The sequence below is a fragment of the Lasioglossum baleicum genome, chromosome 14 (assembly GCF_051020765.1).
Source record: "Lasioglossum baleicum chromosome 14, iyLasBale1, whole genome shotgun sequence".
NCBI classification, from domain to species: Eukaryota; Metazoa; Arthropoda; class Insecta; order Hymenoptera; family Halictidae; genus Lasioglossum; species Lasioglossum baleicum.
In genome coordinates this window covers 11,248,556-11,263,950 of record NC_134942.1, presented here as the reverse complement: position 1 = coordinate 11,263,950, position 15,395 = coordinate 11,248,556, and the positions used below count along the sequence as shown (strand labels likewise).

At 39.1% G+C, this 15,395-nt stretch overlaps 3 protein-coding genes across 10 annotated transcripts in view; 1 reads left to right on the top strand and 2 right to left on the bottom strand.

The window, feature by feature from the left end:
• On the bottom strand, positions 1-1,901 carry LOC143216017 (uncharacterized). Its single transcript, XM_076438750.1, has 3 exons — positions 1,605-1,901; positions 1,480-1,534; positions 1-1,393 (listed from the first exon to the last, which is right to left on the bottom strand). The coding sequence occupies exons 1-3, from the start codon at positions 1,623-1,625 to the stop codon at positions 144-146; spliced, it is 1,326 nt and encodes a 441-aa protein (XP_076294865.1). The 5' UTR covers positions 1,626-1,901; the 3' UTR covers positions 1-143.
• Positions 1,902-5,945: 4,044 nt separating this feature from the next.
• Positions 5,946-15,294, top strand: LOC143216022 (uncharacterized). The gene is made up of 5 exons (XM_076438756.1): positions 5,946-6,078; positions 6,205-6,344; positions 6,430-6,554; positions 6,641-6,780; positions 6,849-15,294. The coding sequence occupies exons 1-5, from the start codon at positions 6,069-6,071 to the stop codon at positions 7,331-7,333; spliced, it is 900 nt and encodes a 299-aa protein (XP_076294871.1). The 5' UTR covers positions 5,946-6,068; the 3' UTR covers positions 7,334-15,294.
• Pns (DENN domain containing pinstripe) overlaps positions 10,604-15,395 on the bottom strand; it is a 25,824-nt gene continuing 21,032 nt past the window's right edge. For 4 of the 8 annotated variants that reach the window (XM_076438709.1, XM_076438711.1, XM_076438713.1 and 1 more), the window contains 9 exons: positions 15,065-15,329; positions 14,373-14,480; positions 13,576-13,837; positions 13,184-13,451; positions 12,759-13,071; positions 12,508-12,684; positions 11,503-11,716; positions 11,111-11,330; positions 10,604-11,025 (listed from right to left, as the gene is read on the bottom strand). In XM_076438709.1, coding sequence (XP_076294824.1) covers positions 11,141-11,330; positions 11,503-11,716; positions 12,508-12,684; positions 12,759-13,071; positions 13,184-13,451; positions 13,576-13,837; positions 14,373-14,480; positions 15,065-15,329 — 1,797 coding nt within the window. In that variant the 3' untranslated portion in view covers positions 10,604-11,025; positions 11,111-11,140. Of the gene's footprint in view, positions 11,029-11,110; positions 11,331-11,502; positions 11,717-12,507; positions 12,685-12,758; positions 13,072-13,183; positions 13,452-13,575; positions 13,838-14,372; positions 14,481-14,900; positions 14,937-15,064; positions 15,330-15,395 lie in introns of all 8 variants that reach the window. The other 4 variants (XR_013010498.1, XM_076438710.1, XM_076438715.1 and 1 more) reach the window with 4 other exon arrangements.

Genomic DNA, 15,395 nt, shown 5'->3' with positions numbered 1-15,395 from the left:
TTTTTCAAATAACTTTATTTTAAACAACACAACGACAACAACAGCAGCATGTAAACAACAATGGTTTTAATTAATTTTAAATAGACATACAATAAATATGTACAAAATACAACATTTTCATCACATCTGACACGCGAAGGCCGTTAATAATAACCGGAATATATGCTTCCATGTCCGGGAACGTGTCCACTACTGCTTCGATATCTTCTAAGCATGGGACTGTCCGTGTAGCTGTTACCGTTGTAAGTACCATGTAGACTGGGCATCGTGGCATACCCAACGGGGGAGCTGCTCGAGTAGCTCATGTAACTAGGTTTACCTTTGTAACTTCCAGCAATTTTAGTTAGATGGGACGGTCCGCCGAGATAAGGCTGAGAGGTATAACTGTTTGGCCTGCTCTCTTTAAACGCCGTTGCCGGTGCAGATGCCGCCACCTTCCCTTTCCCGTAGTTACCGAGCGAATAATCGGGCTCCGGATCCTTCGAAAGATAGTTCAAGCCAGCGTTGAGAGCATAGTCTCCTAGGTACTTGTTATATTTGCTATATTTCCCTGAACTGTAAGGATCGGAGGATCCTCTCAAGTTACCCAGCAAGCTACTGGCAGACATTGGCAAGTACATCGGAGAAGCATAATCCCTTCCCCCGTTTCCATGATTGCCTCTTACGTAGCGGTTCTCGGAATGAAGAGGAGGGTACACGTCGTTCGTGTATTTGTTGCCGTTGCCAGCTCCAAACATGCTTTCCTTGTGCTTTCCGTAAGAGTAATCGGTGCTTGGACCGTTGAACAAGCTGCTAGGCTCTCTGTTGAAGGCTTGATCTCCGTCCAGGTATCCTCCCGCGATATGGCTTCTGAACGCGTCTGCGGAATAATCTCTGAAAGAAGAACTTTCGGAGGTCAGTTCAGGGAAGCTTCCGGTGCTGGTGGCTCCGGGCAAGTTGTCGGCGAATCTCGTGTATCCTGGACTTTTGTGCTTCGCGTTGGAAAATTGGTTGAAGTCGGATCCTGTTTGATCCACGCTCTGAGTATACCCGGCAAAGCTGGAGTCCCCGTTGTTGTTGTTGTTGTTATTGTTATTGCTGTTAACGTTCGCGTAACTCTCGAACGACGACTGGACGACGGGATCGCTCATGAAGTATGAGCTCGCGCCGAGATTGTCGCGATAATCGCGCGCGTTACTCGAAAATCCTTGAAAACCAGGGCTGTGCGTATTCTGCGAGAATCCACTGTAAGAACTCCCTCTTAGACTGTCTTCGAGACTGCTTTGGCTCCTGGCGTTGCTCAACGAGTGTCCGCTGCTTCCGCCGCCGGAGTAAAAGTCCGTGTTGTCTCTTTGGCCGTCTTTGATGGTGTTACTGTTGTACTCGAAAGCGTTGTCCCCCGTGATCGAGTAGCCTGCGGTAGACAATCTTTGTGATCAATCAACACCAACCGAGAATCGTTACGTTAGATTCTTCGGTTCTCTCGATGAGAATACGTACTGGTGACCGGTGGTTCGGCGCGCGCCAACAAGATGCTGCCGAGTATCACCGCGTTCTAAAGTGAATAAATATGTATATAATACATGGACAAGATTAGACTAGGTTCGCGATAAGTTAGTACTCACGAGCGAAATTCTTTTCGCCATGACAGGGCAGGTCCTGGATTCGAAGACGAGCTACGTGGTACGCGTACTACGGACCCGCTGCGAAGCCGGTGTTCCTTCGCTAAATTCAAACAACACGCATACTGGCATGCGAATCTGCTCCTTACGGTTTTATACTCCTAGGAATCCCTCCTCGCTCGCAAAAAGGTAAAAGCGATCTTGATGCGCACATACCGATAGGACATTGGTTGGTACTCGACCATACAGAGCAGGGAGAAAGAGTCAACCTGATTTAACTCTTCACTTTTACGGGGAAAGCAATGGGTCAGTCGTGTGGCTGACTATTCATAGTGAACTATGAGCGGCATGACCTACCTAGCCGTAATTAGACTTTTTAATACATATAGAAAAGTGTCCCTTTCACGAGGTACCGGTTGCGAGATTACATCGAACCTGCCGTCGCAATGACCGTCGCCTCCCTCAGGTTCAGAATACAAGTTGTTCTCCATAGCTGTGAATTGTCCGATCTACGTTTTACGTTTTCATATTTCGGCTCGATCGAGATCGAATTTCGCGCATACACGGTGACCCGATTTCTATGCATTAACAACTTGCATTGTCAAGGTTAGTAGGTACGCGTTTGTCACGGTACACGGATCGCTTTCGTTTGCTACACGAAGCTGAATAATATTACGTGGTATTGCGAGCCTAGTTGCATCGTGTAATATTAATATATGTGCATTATTCATGTTATAGGAGCTCGACCAAGAGAGAGAAAGAGAGAGGTCAAACGAATCCCTAAGGAAGTGCGTTGAACTTGATCGAAAATATGGATCACAATAGAGAATTGGATGATCCTTGTTACGCAATATCGTCGAGCACCGTTCTTCTCACGCGATCTAATCGTCGTAACGGTACAATGGTATTGTCTCAGCTCGACAGGCGAACCGGTTGAAAATATCATAAGTACGTTTTTATTTTTCCGATCATCGGGAAGCCTATTCTTTCACAAAGAGAAAAACGGTTGTTTTCGCGCTCGTCGGCGGGAATAGCCCCTTAAGGCCAGCCTACTTAAAACCCGACGTGCTCCTATTTTAAAGTGCGCTGATAGAAAATGCTCGAGAAGATCTCACCGAGGCGAAGCGAGGCGAGACGAGGCGAGACGGGGCAGGAGATCGAAATTCGTAAACATCGGGAAAGAGCGTAGGCTCGGCGAGACCCGACGAAGCTCGACGGAGCTCGTATCCTGCATAAAACGCAGGAACACCGTGAATACAAATCACCTTTCGTCGAAAGGAAAGTTTCTCTCCCTCTATACTCCGTCGAGTTGAATCTGCCCCGAGCAATCTGTCGAAATGCACGTGTACCTGGGGAAAATGCATCGATTCGTCTGAAATGCAACTTGATCGATCATACAACGAAACGGAAACCGTTTGAAGCTGGTCAGTAGAGTACGCGGAGTTACAAAGTTTACGGCGATGTAAAACGGAACACTTTATACGCAGCTGCTCGTATGTAGATCAAGAAAGAATGATTGCACGTTATGCCGTGCCGCGCCGGGACATGAAAGCCAGAATGACTCTGTGCGTGCATGCACCCTTGTCACTGGTCATTATCTTTCGCAATGCTTTCTACTTTCCACACACGCGCCTCATTAAAACGTACATCGACCGTCAGCCAATCAAACGAATTCGAATGTGTTGACGACCATGACCTAGGACATTGTTCAACCCTGTACCACCGGCAAACCAATAGACATTTGATGTATTTTAACATCCAAGGCTGTTCATTAGAAGAAGTTGGAATGGTAGAAAGCATCTATTATCTACTTGAGATGGATTACATATACAGTAAAGTCTTGATCTAAGCCGGACGAAACTGTACGATCTTAGTCAGTTCGCCTACTCTCTCCACTGAGGTGTAAAGTGTGAACATTGGTGTACATCTCGGTGTAAACCGAGACTAAACTTGCACCAACTTGTTTGTGGCGTTTTTCTGATTAAAATGACTCTAAACACGATGTAATTTCAACCGTATTTAGTGGTTTAACACTAAACCTACCGACCATCAAAAGCGACTAATGTGTACGGTGTTATGAAAATAACAAGATTAAATTTATTTATATTTTGTGCGATTTTTACTATAGTATATACTGGAGTTAAAAAATGTATTCAATCAATTCTCATGAAAACGCCTTTACAATCTCAATAATTGTCAAATAAAAAATCTAAAATGGGTCATTTGATCTCTCGTGGTAGGTTTAGTGTTATGTAAAGTGTTTATTGACGATACGCGGGTAAGTTTTCGCGTTTTTGGCTGCGCGGTCCGTGTTTACATGCGCTGTCCTTTTCTAAGCTCGGCGCGGTCGGTGTGGTCGCAGAAAAATAGTAGTCCTACTATGTCGGAGCCTTGTTAGAGCAAGACTTTTACTGTACTGCAAATAACGCGAGATAGAATCTTTTTGTAGATACATACATACTTGTGTGTCGCATGATAAGAGAACGCTACGTCGCGCGACGCCCGGAACAGTAAAAGTTGCGTACGCGTAACAACGCGAAGTACAACGCGAAGAAAGTAAAATGAAAATGGAAAGTGCACGGTAAACTAATTCCAAGCGGGAGCCTCTTTGACGTCGGTGCATATAAATCGTCGCGACCCTCGCGAATAGTTGAACAATGCCTGTGTTCGTCCATATATTTGTTCGATTTCAAATCACCTATTCCCATCGATGCACAGTGCTGCGATTCGAGGAGCTATATGTATAGTTGGACAAAACATTCTTTATGATTTATTACACTAATACAAAGTGTGCAGATATTGGAAATATTAACCCGCATTGTACATTTTTCGCGATTTCTCCAAAATATATTTATACAATCCATTAAATTGTCTTTCCGAAAATTCAGATCGTGAAATAGCGATCACTGTCACTAAAAATATAACATTTCCACACTTTAAGATTTTTTTTCTAATGCTACCGGCAAAAATTTTTCCGTTTATCAGCGTTTATTGCCTACTTTGAGCTTGTTGAATATTGCATACATAACCTTCATAATATTAATTAATTAAGACAATAAAACGAACCTCCGTCGTCGTTAGTTTCCATTATAAAATGTAGGAAAGTAAGTACACAAAACGTATCTTAAAAATATCGATTGATATTAATTAGATATAAAAGCTTCTATGGACCTCATCCTTGCAAAATGTAGGAAAATATGAATTCAAAATGCTTACACAGTTCTGTCGACAAATACTGTCTTCATATGACTAAATAATATGTACAATTTTTGACGGAATTAGGTTATGAATTTTGTCCAGTTAATTATAATAGTATTGATCGCAACACTGTGCAACTAGAACAAACATGAACTTTAATTGATAAAATTGATGGTTTATTCATTATTCTCACTCAGAACTCTTCCCAACATTGAATATTTCCGAAAGAATCCGGTACAATTCAACGCGGGTACGCACAGGTGCGTTACACTTTCGAGGCCAGAAAGATGTCTGCTGCGAAAGTTGGACCGCTGACCGGTATGTGGTTATACCAGTTGTGGATGGTTCGCGATCTGTGTATCCCCGAGATGCTGGGGCAAATTACTTTGAAATCATTTCGTGTTCGTTCAGCAAAAAGGGGATCAAGATTGAGCAGAAAAAAACATGCTCTTCTTATCCCGCGATTCAAATTTGAATTGAATCGCCGCTGATAAAATTGCTGTTTCCATCGCGCATGCGTGCGCTAGTCCTCGAAATACTCGATAATTCAAAATCCATTTTAATTCACGATTTCGTAAACTTTGTACGGTTTTTTCAATTTCAACCACTATCGTATGACTATCTCGCAAAAGAGGTTCGATATCTGGAAAAATTTCTTATATTCGTATGCCGTATACCAGCCGTAATACACTCTGTGCCCTGTGATTGGACACTTGCGCAGTGTGCAATTGTTGAAAACATCTGTCCACATCTGTCCGAAACACGTCAAGTTTCATTCAGTTTCATTCCTGTATGTTTATTGATTGTTATACGTTATACACATTGCATATGTCAGAATCGACCGTATCGGTTTTTCTGGTTGAGATTGGTTGAGACCCAGAAAATTTACGAAGTCAAGAATCTGCGTTTACGTTTCGATCATCCAACTGACGTCAACTCTCACGAGTAAATAGTAGTCTTGTTCTCAGTTGTCGAAGTCTGTTTCGTTAGTTTATCTATTTTCTATAATACTTGAACGAGTGTGTTAATAATGTGAAAGCGTGACAGTGCTGTACAGATTTTGCTGTACAAATCGAATATATAAATACGTACCCGACATTTCGAATAACCAGTAAACTATGTCTGCTTTGGTGTCATATTCTTCAGTTACAACCAGGTTAAACGACTTGTTACGGACCAACTGATGCATCACCGAGTTCAAAGGGTTCATCAATTCGCTGTCTACTCAAAAAATAACACGAAGTCGTTAATTCGTTCACGAAAACGAAGATGAGTTTCCGTGAGTATGTCGACAGAAAACTTGATTGAGTCTACAAATGATTCAACTGCAAATTCTTTTAATATCAGCTATAGATAACAATGTACTAAAGTTAAAGTACTACAATGGTATGCACATATTTTTCAGTTGGTACTACAACACCAAACAGTTTAGAGTATCGTTATTTCCCTACCACAAGATCTCGTATTAATTTGCGTATAAAGGCTGGCCACGATGCGAGAATATGTTTGCGTACACACTTGGGTTCCGAGTCTAACATGTACGAGGTATCTTAGCCATTACATTCTTCTAGAAATATCGATGGTTGTTTTTAACTTTTTGAGATGAATCTAGTTGTATCGTGTTCTTTAGATTGTTATCGGAGGATGGGAAAACACCATGTCCGCGATAAAGAAAAACAGTGAAGAACCTGCTGTGGCGGAAGTCGAGACCAAAGATATATTAAATTCCGAACTATTGTGCGATCTTTGGATACAGTAAGGATTCCAAGCTTTCTGATACTTTGTACCAAAGACGAGATCAAACGGAAAAGTCGAATATAAGTATGCATTAATACTTGTAGATGCCTATGTGATGGACTTTTGAACGTGGGACATCAGAATGGAGAAATTTTAATGTCGTACAAAGACCCGAATCCATTTGTTGTAAATTATATAGGAGTCGGTACAGCATGGGGTGCTACCGGGGAATTTTTCATAGAAGGTGCGCTTCTTGAACTTACTGTATAGGATAAGAACGTATCTAAAAAAACGTTCGTCTTCTAATTTTAGAATCACAGTGTACAAGTACAGTCATCAGACAACAACTGGTCGATACATCTAGCTTATGGATAGATTATAACGAGTCCCTTGGTCTTCCACGAAATGTTACTATCGCTTCGAAAGATGGTTTGTGCGTAGGTCGTGCACATCACAGAGATTCTCTTACGCCTGGAAGCGTAAGAAATAGTTTGTGTACAATCGCGTGGGGTGGCTCGTCGTACAATAAAAATGAATTTCAAGTACTGTGCGCTGAAAACGTGAGCTGGATACAGTCGTGGGACGGCAATATTCCGCTAAACGCTCTTCCTGCAGGTGAATCGGAGGACGGCTATGCGCTTTTTATAGGCAGAGTGTTGCTCGAAGGTGTATATTACATTGGAAAAATTCAACCGAATCACCAAGTATGTTACGTACCTATGGATGGCAAAGAAGAACCTTGTCTAAATTACGAAGCTTTAGTTATTTGCGATATCGAAGAACACGTTGGGAGGTAAAAAATTGCTCCCAGTGTACAGTGTATCATTTACTACATTTTGAATGCGAAATATAAAATATTTTTGCTGTTGCACGCAATTATTCTGAAACCGATGTAATAAAAGAATCCTCAATGTTAAGAGTTCATTTCTAAAAATGCATTGACCAAGCGTTTTTTTTTAAATCGATATTTTTATCCTTTTCCGCGGACGAGGCAATATTTAAATTTGAAGCGTGTGAAGTTGTATCGCACCGATGAGGTATAAAGATAGACCTATCATCCAATGTATTTTTGCGGCTCACTTTTGTGGGGACACGTAGTCTCGGAGTAATCGGTGGACATACATAGAAAAAAAAGCGAAAAAGAAAACAAAAAAAGGCACATACAGATCGAATTGAGTAACATCCTCCTTTTTCGAAGTCGGTTAAAAAACTCAATTTTCCAGGTTTTCGAAAAATCGAACTTTGTACTATATATGAGAATATGATATATCGAAGGAGGTGGCACGAAATTCAGTAGTACAACTCAACGACAAGATAGACGGTCGAAAATTTTCGAAAATCGAATTTTTCTTTATGAAACTTTATACATATAGAGGGGTAGATAATAAAAACACATTTCAAAATTCTGTTTTTAAACTTTTATTCTACTGTACAATGTTGTATCTTGTTTTGCCATTTGTATATATACAATTCTGTTATATGACGGTCGTTTTGTAAAAGATTCTATACGGTACATCAAGCTTTGTAATTTCTCACTTATATACAAATTACATAGAGTAACGGTTGTTTTTTAAAATGAGGAACGATCGAACATATAAAGATGATCAAATATTATGGTTACTGTTTTGGAAACTCGGAATCTATAAATAAAATTATTACAAATTGAGTATTACGAACAGTGCACGTGGATGTCATACAGAGATGTCGAACATGATTCAACTGCTTTCCTTTCAATTTCCTATATTAATCTTGTTTGTTAATCGCTCTTAAATATCAATAAGAGACAACGACTATAATTTATAGCCTCTACTATTTATTTATCCACAAATATACTAATTTTCTTATTGTGGAAGTGTAAAGCGAAATAATAAACAGTTATTTTGCATAAAAAGACAATAAAAGAGAAATGGATAACACGACAACATTGGCACGACAACACGTTGCACGTGTATAAAACAAAGTAGTCAAACGGAATCTATGACTTTTCGGTTAAAAAACATCTCAGTACACGTTTTACAATCATATAACATAATATTTTCCGCATTGCTTCCTTTCAGTCGAAGAGACGATTGCCATTACAACGATTAAACATTCATTTTGTTGAAAGAAAACAAAATTTTATCGTCTACCCCTAAAAGTCAGGAAAAGGAACTCAACCAGATCATTACATGAGTATTATTACTTTTGCTACCTAATTACGTAGCAGCGTAATCCTTCAACTACTGCATCTTCAATGTGAACCAAAACGAATCTACATTTCTTTTCCTCTGCTCATCATCATTTGCTTTCCATTTACCATAGTTGTCAGAGAGAATTTAATTTGTGGCTCCAAATATAAAACACCCTTGTAGAAGTTAGTAAAACGTACTTTAGCATTCTTACGCGTGCATATATACATGCACCGTCTCTACAAGTACTAGAACCTATATGTGTGGTACGCTATATCAACAGAAGAAACCGGAAAACGCTTCTACTCGACAAGCAATGCGTTAACAGAAATGATGACTCAACTTTTACGTTCGGAAATTATGCGACTCGCCGAGGAGTATTTGTTAACAACACGAGTACTTACAATGAATATACACGTTGGCTCTGTGCGAAAGGAAATTGAAAAAAAAGTTGCATCGTTAAAATGTTCAATAAAATACTGGACGTATCTAATATTTCAGTAAACTACTAAAGGTATTGTACGAGGTATTGCATTAGCTTTATATCGATCAAATTAAGAAAATCATGTAAAGTGGAAATATTTCTGGCCGGAAGAAAAATTCAAACTTCCTATCGCACTGGGCCATACGAGGGGCGAGTAATAATATACGAGTTAACAATACAACGACAGAATGATTTCTACCTACGAGATGGTTCATTGAACGTGAAATTGTACTCTTGTAACTCGACTGCGGATGTTTATGCAATTCTCATATTTTTTTAGAGGAATCTTGAGATAGCGGTACCAAAGAAAATCTTATTTTCATTGGTAATAACTACGATGCAGATTTTATCCATTTATAACAAAAATGTTTAGGTGTAATTTAAAATAGCAAAAATATTCGAAAAATTTAAACATACTATTATATTATTCTCAACCCACTAAACATAATAGGAAAGAAAATAAATTTCTATTTTACTCCAGTTTGTTGCAATTCAGGTAAGAAATTTTCATTTTGCATAGAGATCCGATCCGCAGTCTAGTAATAACATTTTTTAGTCGAAAAAAAATCAAAATCGTACTAAATTCTGTCGAATTCGATGCTCCAACCTTTCTCGAACATGTTTCTAAACTATAAACGCATAAAGATCCGCAGTAAAGATCGAGTATCTTAAAACTTTGAAGAACATTTGGGACCATGTACCCTGCACGTTAAAAACGAACGACCGCGCTTCAGAAGTTGTAATAAACGATTAACGTTATATATTTGGTCCATTTTTATAAAACGCATTCGAATGTTTCTCGCGACGCGTCGCACATCGTTTTTTAGTTTCTTGTTTTGCTTTTTTTTTACGAACTATAAAACACCGGTCGATCATCGGGTTCTCGCGAAGAAGAGAAAGTATTAAATGCAGGAAATGACTGAGTAGAAGGGAGAGGCTACGAAAAACCGGTTGCTACTCTCTGATTCTAGTTATACGCTTAGAAACTTAAAAAGACACGATTAAATAGATTTCCGACTAACAAAAATAAAAATCTCCGGACTATTTATGTATATACAGTTTTTCATAAAAAGGAGTATATCACGCAACATTGTAAGCATTTGTTCGTACATGTGTGAGTAAACAACGTATAGAAATTCGAGAACGTTATCGTAATTGCATGAAACTTCTCTATATAGTACTATATCTTTTGGAAGGAGATCCTATATTTTCGTCTGACTCGTTCAAATGAAACAATCAACGACATAGAACGCGTGAAAACCATGATTTTTTGTTACTCATTCATTTTTCATAATTGCGGTGTATACGTTGTCCGCGCTCTTTTCTTAAATGTCTGCTTACTAAAACACTGTAAAAAAAATCTAAAGACTTAATAATAATGACGATATCGATAATACTAATATTAATAACTAATAGGATCACATCTTTGGTACACGATTTCATCGGTTTCAACTCTATTTTGCTTCGTACGAATACCTACGGCAAGATGGGCCGAATTAAATTCATTCTTCGCTGCGGACTCTCGTCCTAATTATTATATTAATGTCATAATTTTCTTATTCTTTTTTTTTCGGAAACAGAGCAAGATCTATGAATTCATTATCTATTCGTTTTCATTGTCACTCACGTTATTAACTTCTCGTCAAATGATTTGTCATCTAAAAACGACTATTTTACAGTTCTGCAACAGTCTTCATTTGTGTTATTAAATTCCTCTTTAGCTCCTTAATAATAGGTTTAGAAACTTCCCCATTTCTTCAATATAACTCTCGTTCTTCCATCGCCTTTTATATCATTTAGAATTTGTGAAATTGTGCTGCTTCGAAGAAAACACATCCTGCTAGAAACATATTGTTTAGACAGATTCGATCGTTCGCGTTATTATTGTTAGTCATTGTCTGAATATATAGTATATACCTTACCCCTTATCAAGCGGAATGTCCTCTTGCAAGTTAACATATACTAGAAATCCCGTGGGTCAAACTCTTCTCAAGGACAATGTGGAACTCGCACAGTGGTTCGAGAATATGAATGAGAAAATTTAATAACGTACGATTCCGCAGAAACGAGTTTTCCTCGTACATGTCCGCGGTGGAACGTGCTTCGCTCATTGGCCGCAGCATCGCGTGAAGAAGCTGCTCTCTACAAATTCATATTCGTTAACTCTTTCCATAAAATTTCAAAAATCGTATAGAATGGAATTATTCTAGGTCGGAAGAAATGTTTTATTTTCGAGTGAAAATATCTGCGAGTGCAAAGAGTTAACTTTCATTCCTGTATTAACAAGTACTCGATGCACGATATTGCAATTTACCTCGCTGCCAAACAGATAAACAGTTGAAACTTCCCGTCTTTGCCCAGGGTCTGACTGAACATGTTAATCTGATCGATCAGGTGACAGTAACATCTCAACGTTGTAAACCTCTGGTTACTCTCAACGCGCGCTCCTCGCCTATCTCTATTCAACCGTTGTGAATATTCGTCCATTTCCTCCAACAATGAAATCTCAAAATTCTCCTTTATGCGCACTAAAGAAAGATCATTAACGTAGATCAGTTGCATATATAACTCTACACTTCTCAAAAGAATTAAGGGACCACTTGTGCGAACCCGAAAAATTGGTCCCACTTTACGTGATCATATCTCCGTAAAAAATTGCCGTATCGATATCGTTAATAAGTTCTCGCCGAGATATAGCGAGTTAAAAGAAAAATGGAAATTGTGCATTTTTTAAGCATATTTTGCATGAAATTGAAAAAACAAAAGGAGTGCCTTGAAGAGAAGGAAACGCTCTTTCTATTGCTTTTTTGCACAAGATTCTAAGATAATTTTTTCGCTTTCTGGAGCCAGTTAAAGTTAAAAAGTCCATATTTACTTCAATGTTGAATAACTCGAATAAAAAAAATCGCACAATATTCAACAACCACACAATTTACACAGGAAGATAGCCCTTCCAAATGATATTAACGCGATTTATCAAAAAAATTTGTTGCTCCCCGTGTAATGTTCCAAAGTTGCACAAAATTTTTGTTAACCATCAATGTTGTCTTCATCTCGCTATAACTTTGTAAAAAACTAACATAGCAACAATTTGAAACAGAGCATCTGAAACTAGAGGTTTCAGGCTTCCAAACCATTGTTTAACGATATCGATACGGTAATTTTTTACGGAGTTATGATCACGTAAAGTGGAATCAATTTTTCAGGTTCGCACAAGTGATCCCTTAATTCTTTTGAGGAGTGTATAACTATAACTAACTCGCAACAGTTGCCCATCGTTGGCCAACTATAAATGCTAGAAAGGAGAAACCCAACTTACAAAGGTAGTCCCAGACGTAAAAGTTTCTACCGAATATCCTCTGGTTTTTAAAACCGAATAAAAATATTTGTTCTAACGATGGGACAAGACCGCCTTCACCGCAGAGCAAGGCTGTCAGGGAGCCATCTTGGCACTCTCTTCTAAAGTGGAATTTAACGATCGCGTTCACAGCTTCCCCTGCAAAAAGAAGCAAAACTGTGATTTCTGGATGTAAAGTGTAAAAGTAAAAAGACTGGTTTGTAATCGTTTACCTAACATATGCTGCAACTCGACTTGAGATAATATCGGTCGTCTAGGAATACTAGGCGACCTACATCTCGGTGGTGTTGAACATGATTCAACTAATTCTTCGCTGTCGATACTGTGCGGTACCAAAGCTCCTACCAATAATCTCTCGGTAGAGCCGTCGTCGATGCCTCTGCCAAGCCATCTACCGCAAGGAAACTTGAACGTATGTCCTGTAACCTCGTTCCTCACCACAACGTGTTCTACCATCCATTTAGGGGAGAGACCGGTGTTGTCGTGGCCTATGCGTAGCGTCGATAGCACGCCCAGATTTTTATGCTGGAACATTTTCGATCAATCAACATACTTTTCAATGCAATATGAAAGCAAAATGCATTTTTTGCTCGTGGAACCAAGTACTTGATACGTCTGAGAAGAAGCGGATGCATACGTGAAATACAAATTCTAGTGCTCCCTTGGGTATAGGAACCGGATTCGTTTCGCAGAGACTGCCCGAGATAGCGATCCAGCTATTTGCGGAAGTGGTAGCTGCACTCGCTTTACGACTAGGAAATATAACAACCCTATATGGCAATTTGGTGGTTGGATAGTTGTTGGTGAAGCAGAAATAGTCGACCGCATTCAACGTCAGGAGATGATACAGGAATTGTTCCTTTTCCTCTTCGCAACGGAGGAACGCTGAACGCTTGTATTGGTTCCTGGAAAAGTAATAACGCCAAGTGTTTGTACTGTTGCGCGTCTTAAATAAATTGTTGAATCTCAACCCACATCATTGTACATCTGTATTGTGTAATTCTAAAATTAGAATTGGCTAGTGCTTACCTTAGCAACGTGATGTTGGATAACAACGTCTTCAAATGTCGAGAGAGCAGCTTCTTCTCCAACGCTAATCGAACCCACGCTCTAGCGTATCCAATGTGCGTCTTGATGTCTGTCATCGCTTGGACATTTCTGATATCAAAGAGCAAAGAGTCGGGCAAAGGTCTCAGATGCTCTGAACCGATCTTTCTATCCCCAGGGGACTTGTGTTTGTCCGTCCCTCGCGTTGGCGAGACGTCCGTTTCCAATGCCAGATTCGACAAATCTATTATCGTTCAACAATAGAGAAACTCAATTAGATAATGGTTGAACGATAAACGTAGAAAATAATCACTCTTTTTCACATCGCCTGAAAAATATTTCCGTCAATCCATGCGAACGATGTTTCATGCTTTGGACAATGACAACAACAACAACAACGACAACAACGGAATGCACTCAATTCCATCTCTTCCAGAAAATCGCATGCTGATTACACTGTCCCGCAGATTTTTATTTCTTTTCTGTGTTCCGGTATGCAATAGGTGATTTTTACAGATTTCTAGTATGCCTCAGCGAAATACGTTGAACAGTGTTGTATACATAAAATTTTACGATGCTTCCACTGGCATGGTTTACGATAAAAAATATGAGAAACAGTAGTACTACAATTAATAGTAATTTGATTTGAAGATCGATAAGAAGAATGCTTTCATGCAGCTTACTGACAATCACGATATTAAAGGCATTGCAAAAGTATTGTTAAATGTCAGGCTAACCGAACAATGCCTTTCTTGGCAAGCCAACACTCTGGGGCTTACCATTGAAGTTTTCCTTGACACAAGAAGCGATCTCAAAAATATTTTTGCTCTTAAACGATGAAATTAAACGGTCCGGTAATCCGAAAAATTTATTCGAAGGTTTCTTGTCTATTTGCAACACAGGAAATGAAACAAATAAAAATTAACTGAAAGAGAAACGTTGTTCTGTGTTTAATGCAGCGATGGAAATTTCGAAATATTATTGTTAAGTATGTTTAAATTTACATCACTGTAAACAGAGAACGAAATAATACAAGATAGAAGGGAGATTATATTCAGCGAGAAGAAAATATTTAAAATAAGAAATAGAATTTCAAATTCCTAATCAAATAAACAGATCTCTGTATTAGAGTATTTCAGCCAATGTTGTGCAGCTTCAGCGAAAAACATGTATATAGTATAAAGAGTGATAAATTGTTTATCAATAATAATAGTTCACTTACAACTAATACAGTGCAGAGTATCTACGTGTATGAGAAACTAATCTCTACTTTGAACACTTTATTTGAAATAATATAAGGCACGTACGTTCGAGCCGTTTCCGTAGTACGCACCACGCTAGCGCTGAATTATCAAATGTGACAAAATGTATTAGGTTCGGTGATTTCGAAGATGAAGCACAATTATGTGTATATATATATATATATGTATAACATGTAAGTACAAGGGTCCACAGGTACGTATCAACTCACCAGGAGTGAGGAAATTAGGATCTATGGTTTTAGTCGTGTCGTTACACTCTTCCAGTTCTTGGTACATGGTGAGGTGCGACCACAGAGCACTTTTCCCTTGCTTATTTTGCAATCCGTGGCTCCAAACACGTTCCAAGAGATCGCAAAGGCTTGCAACCAGAGTATTCTCTTCTACGTCGGACAAAGATTCTCCTCCATGCCCCAATGCGACAGCTTCGGAACCAATTTTCTCAACCAACATCCTCTTTGTCTTCGATTTACAATCCTTCGGTACGAAATCAAGTTATCTTTAACATTCTAAAAAATTTCAGAGGATAAATATTTAGCTTTC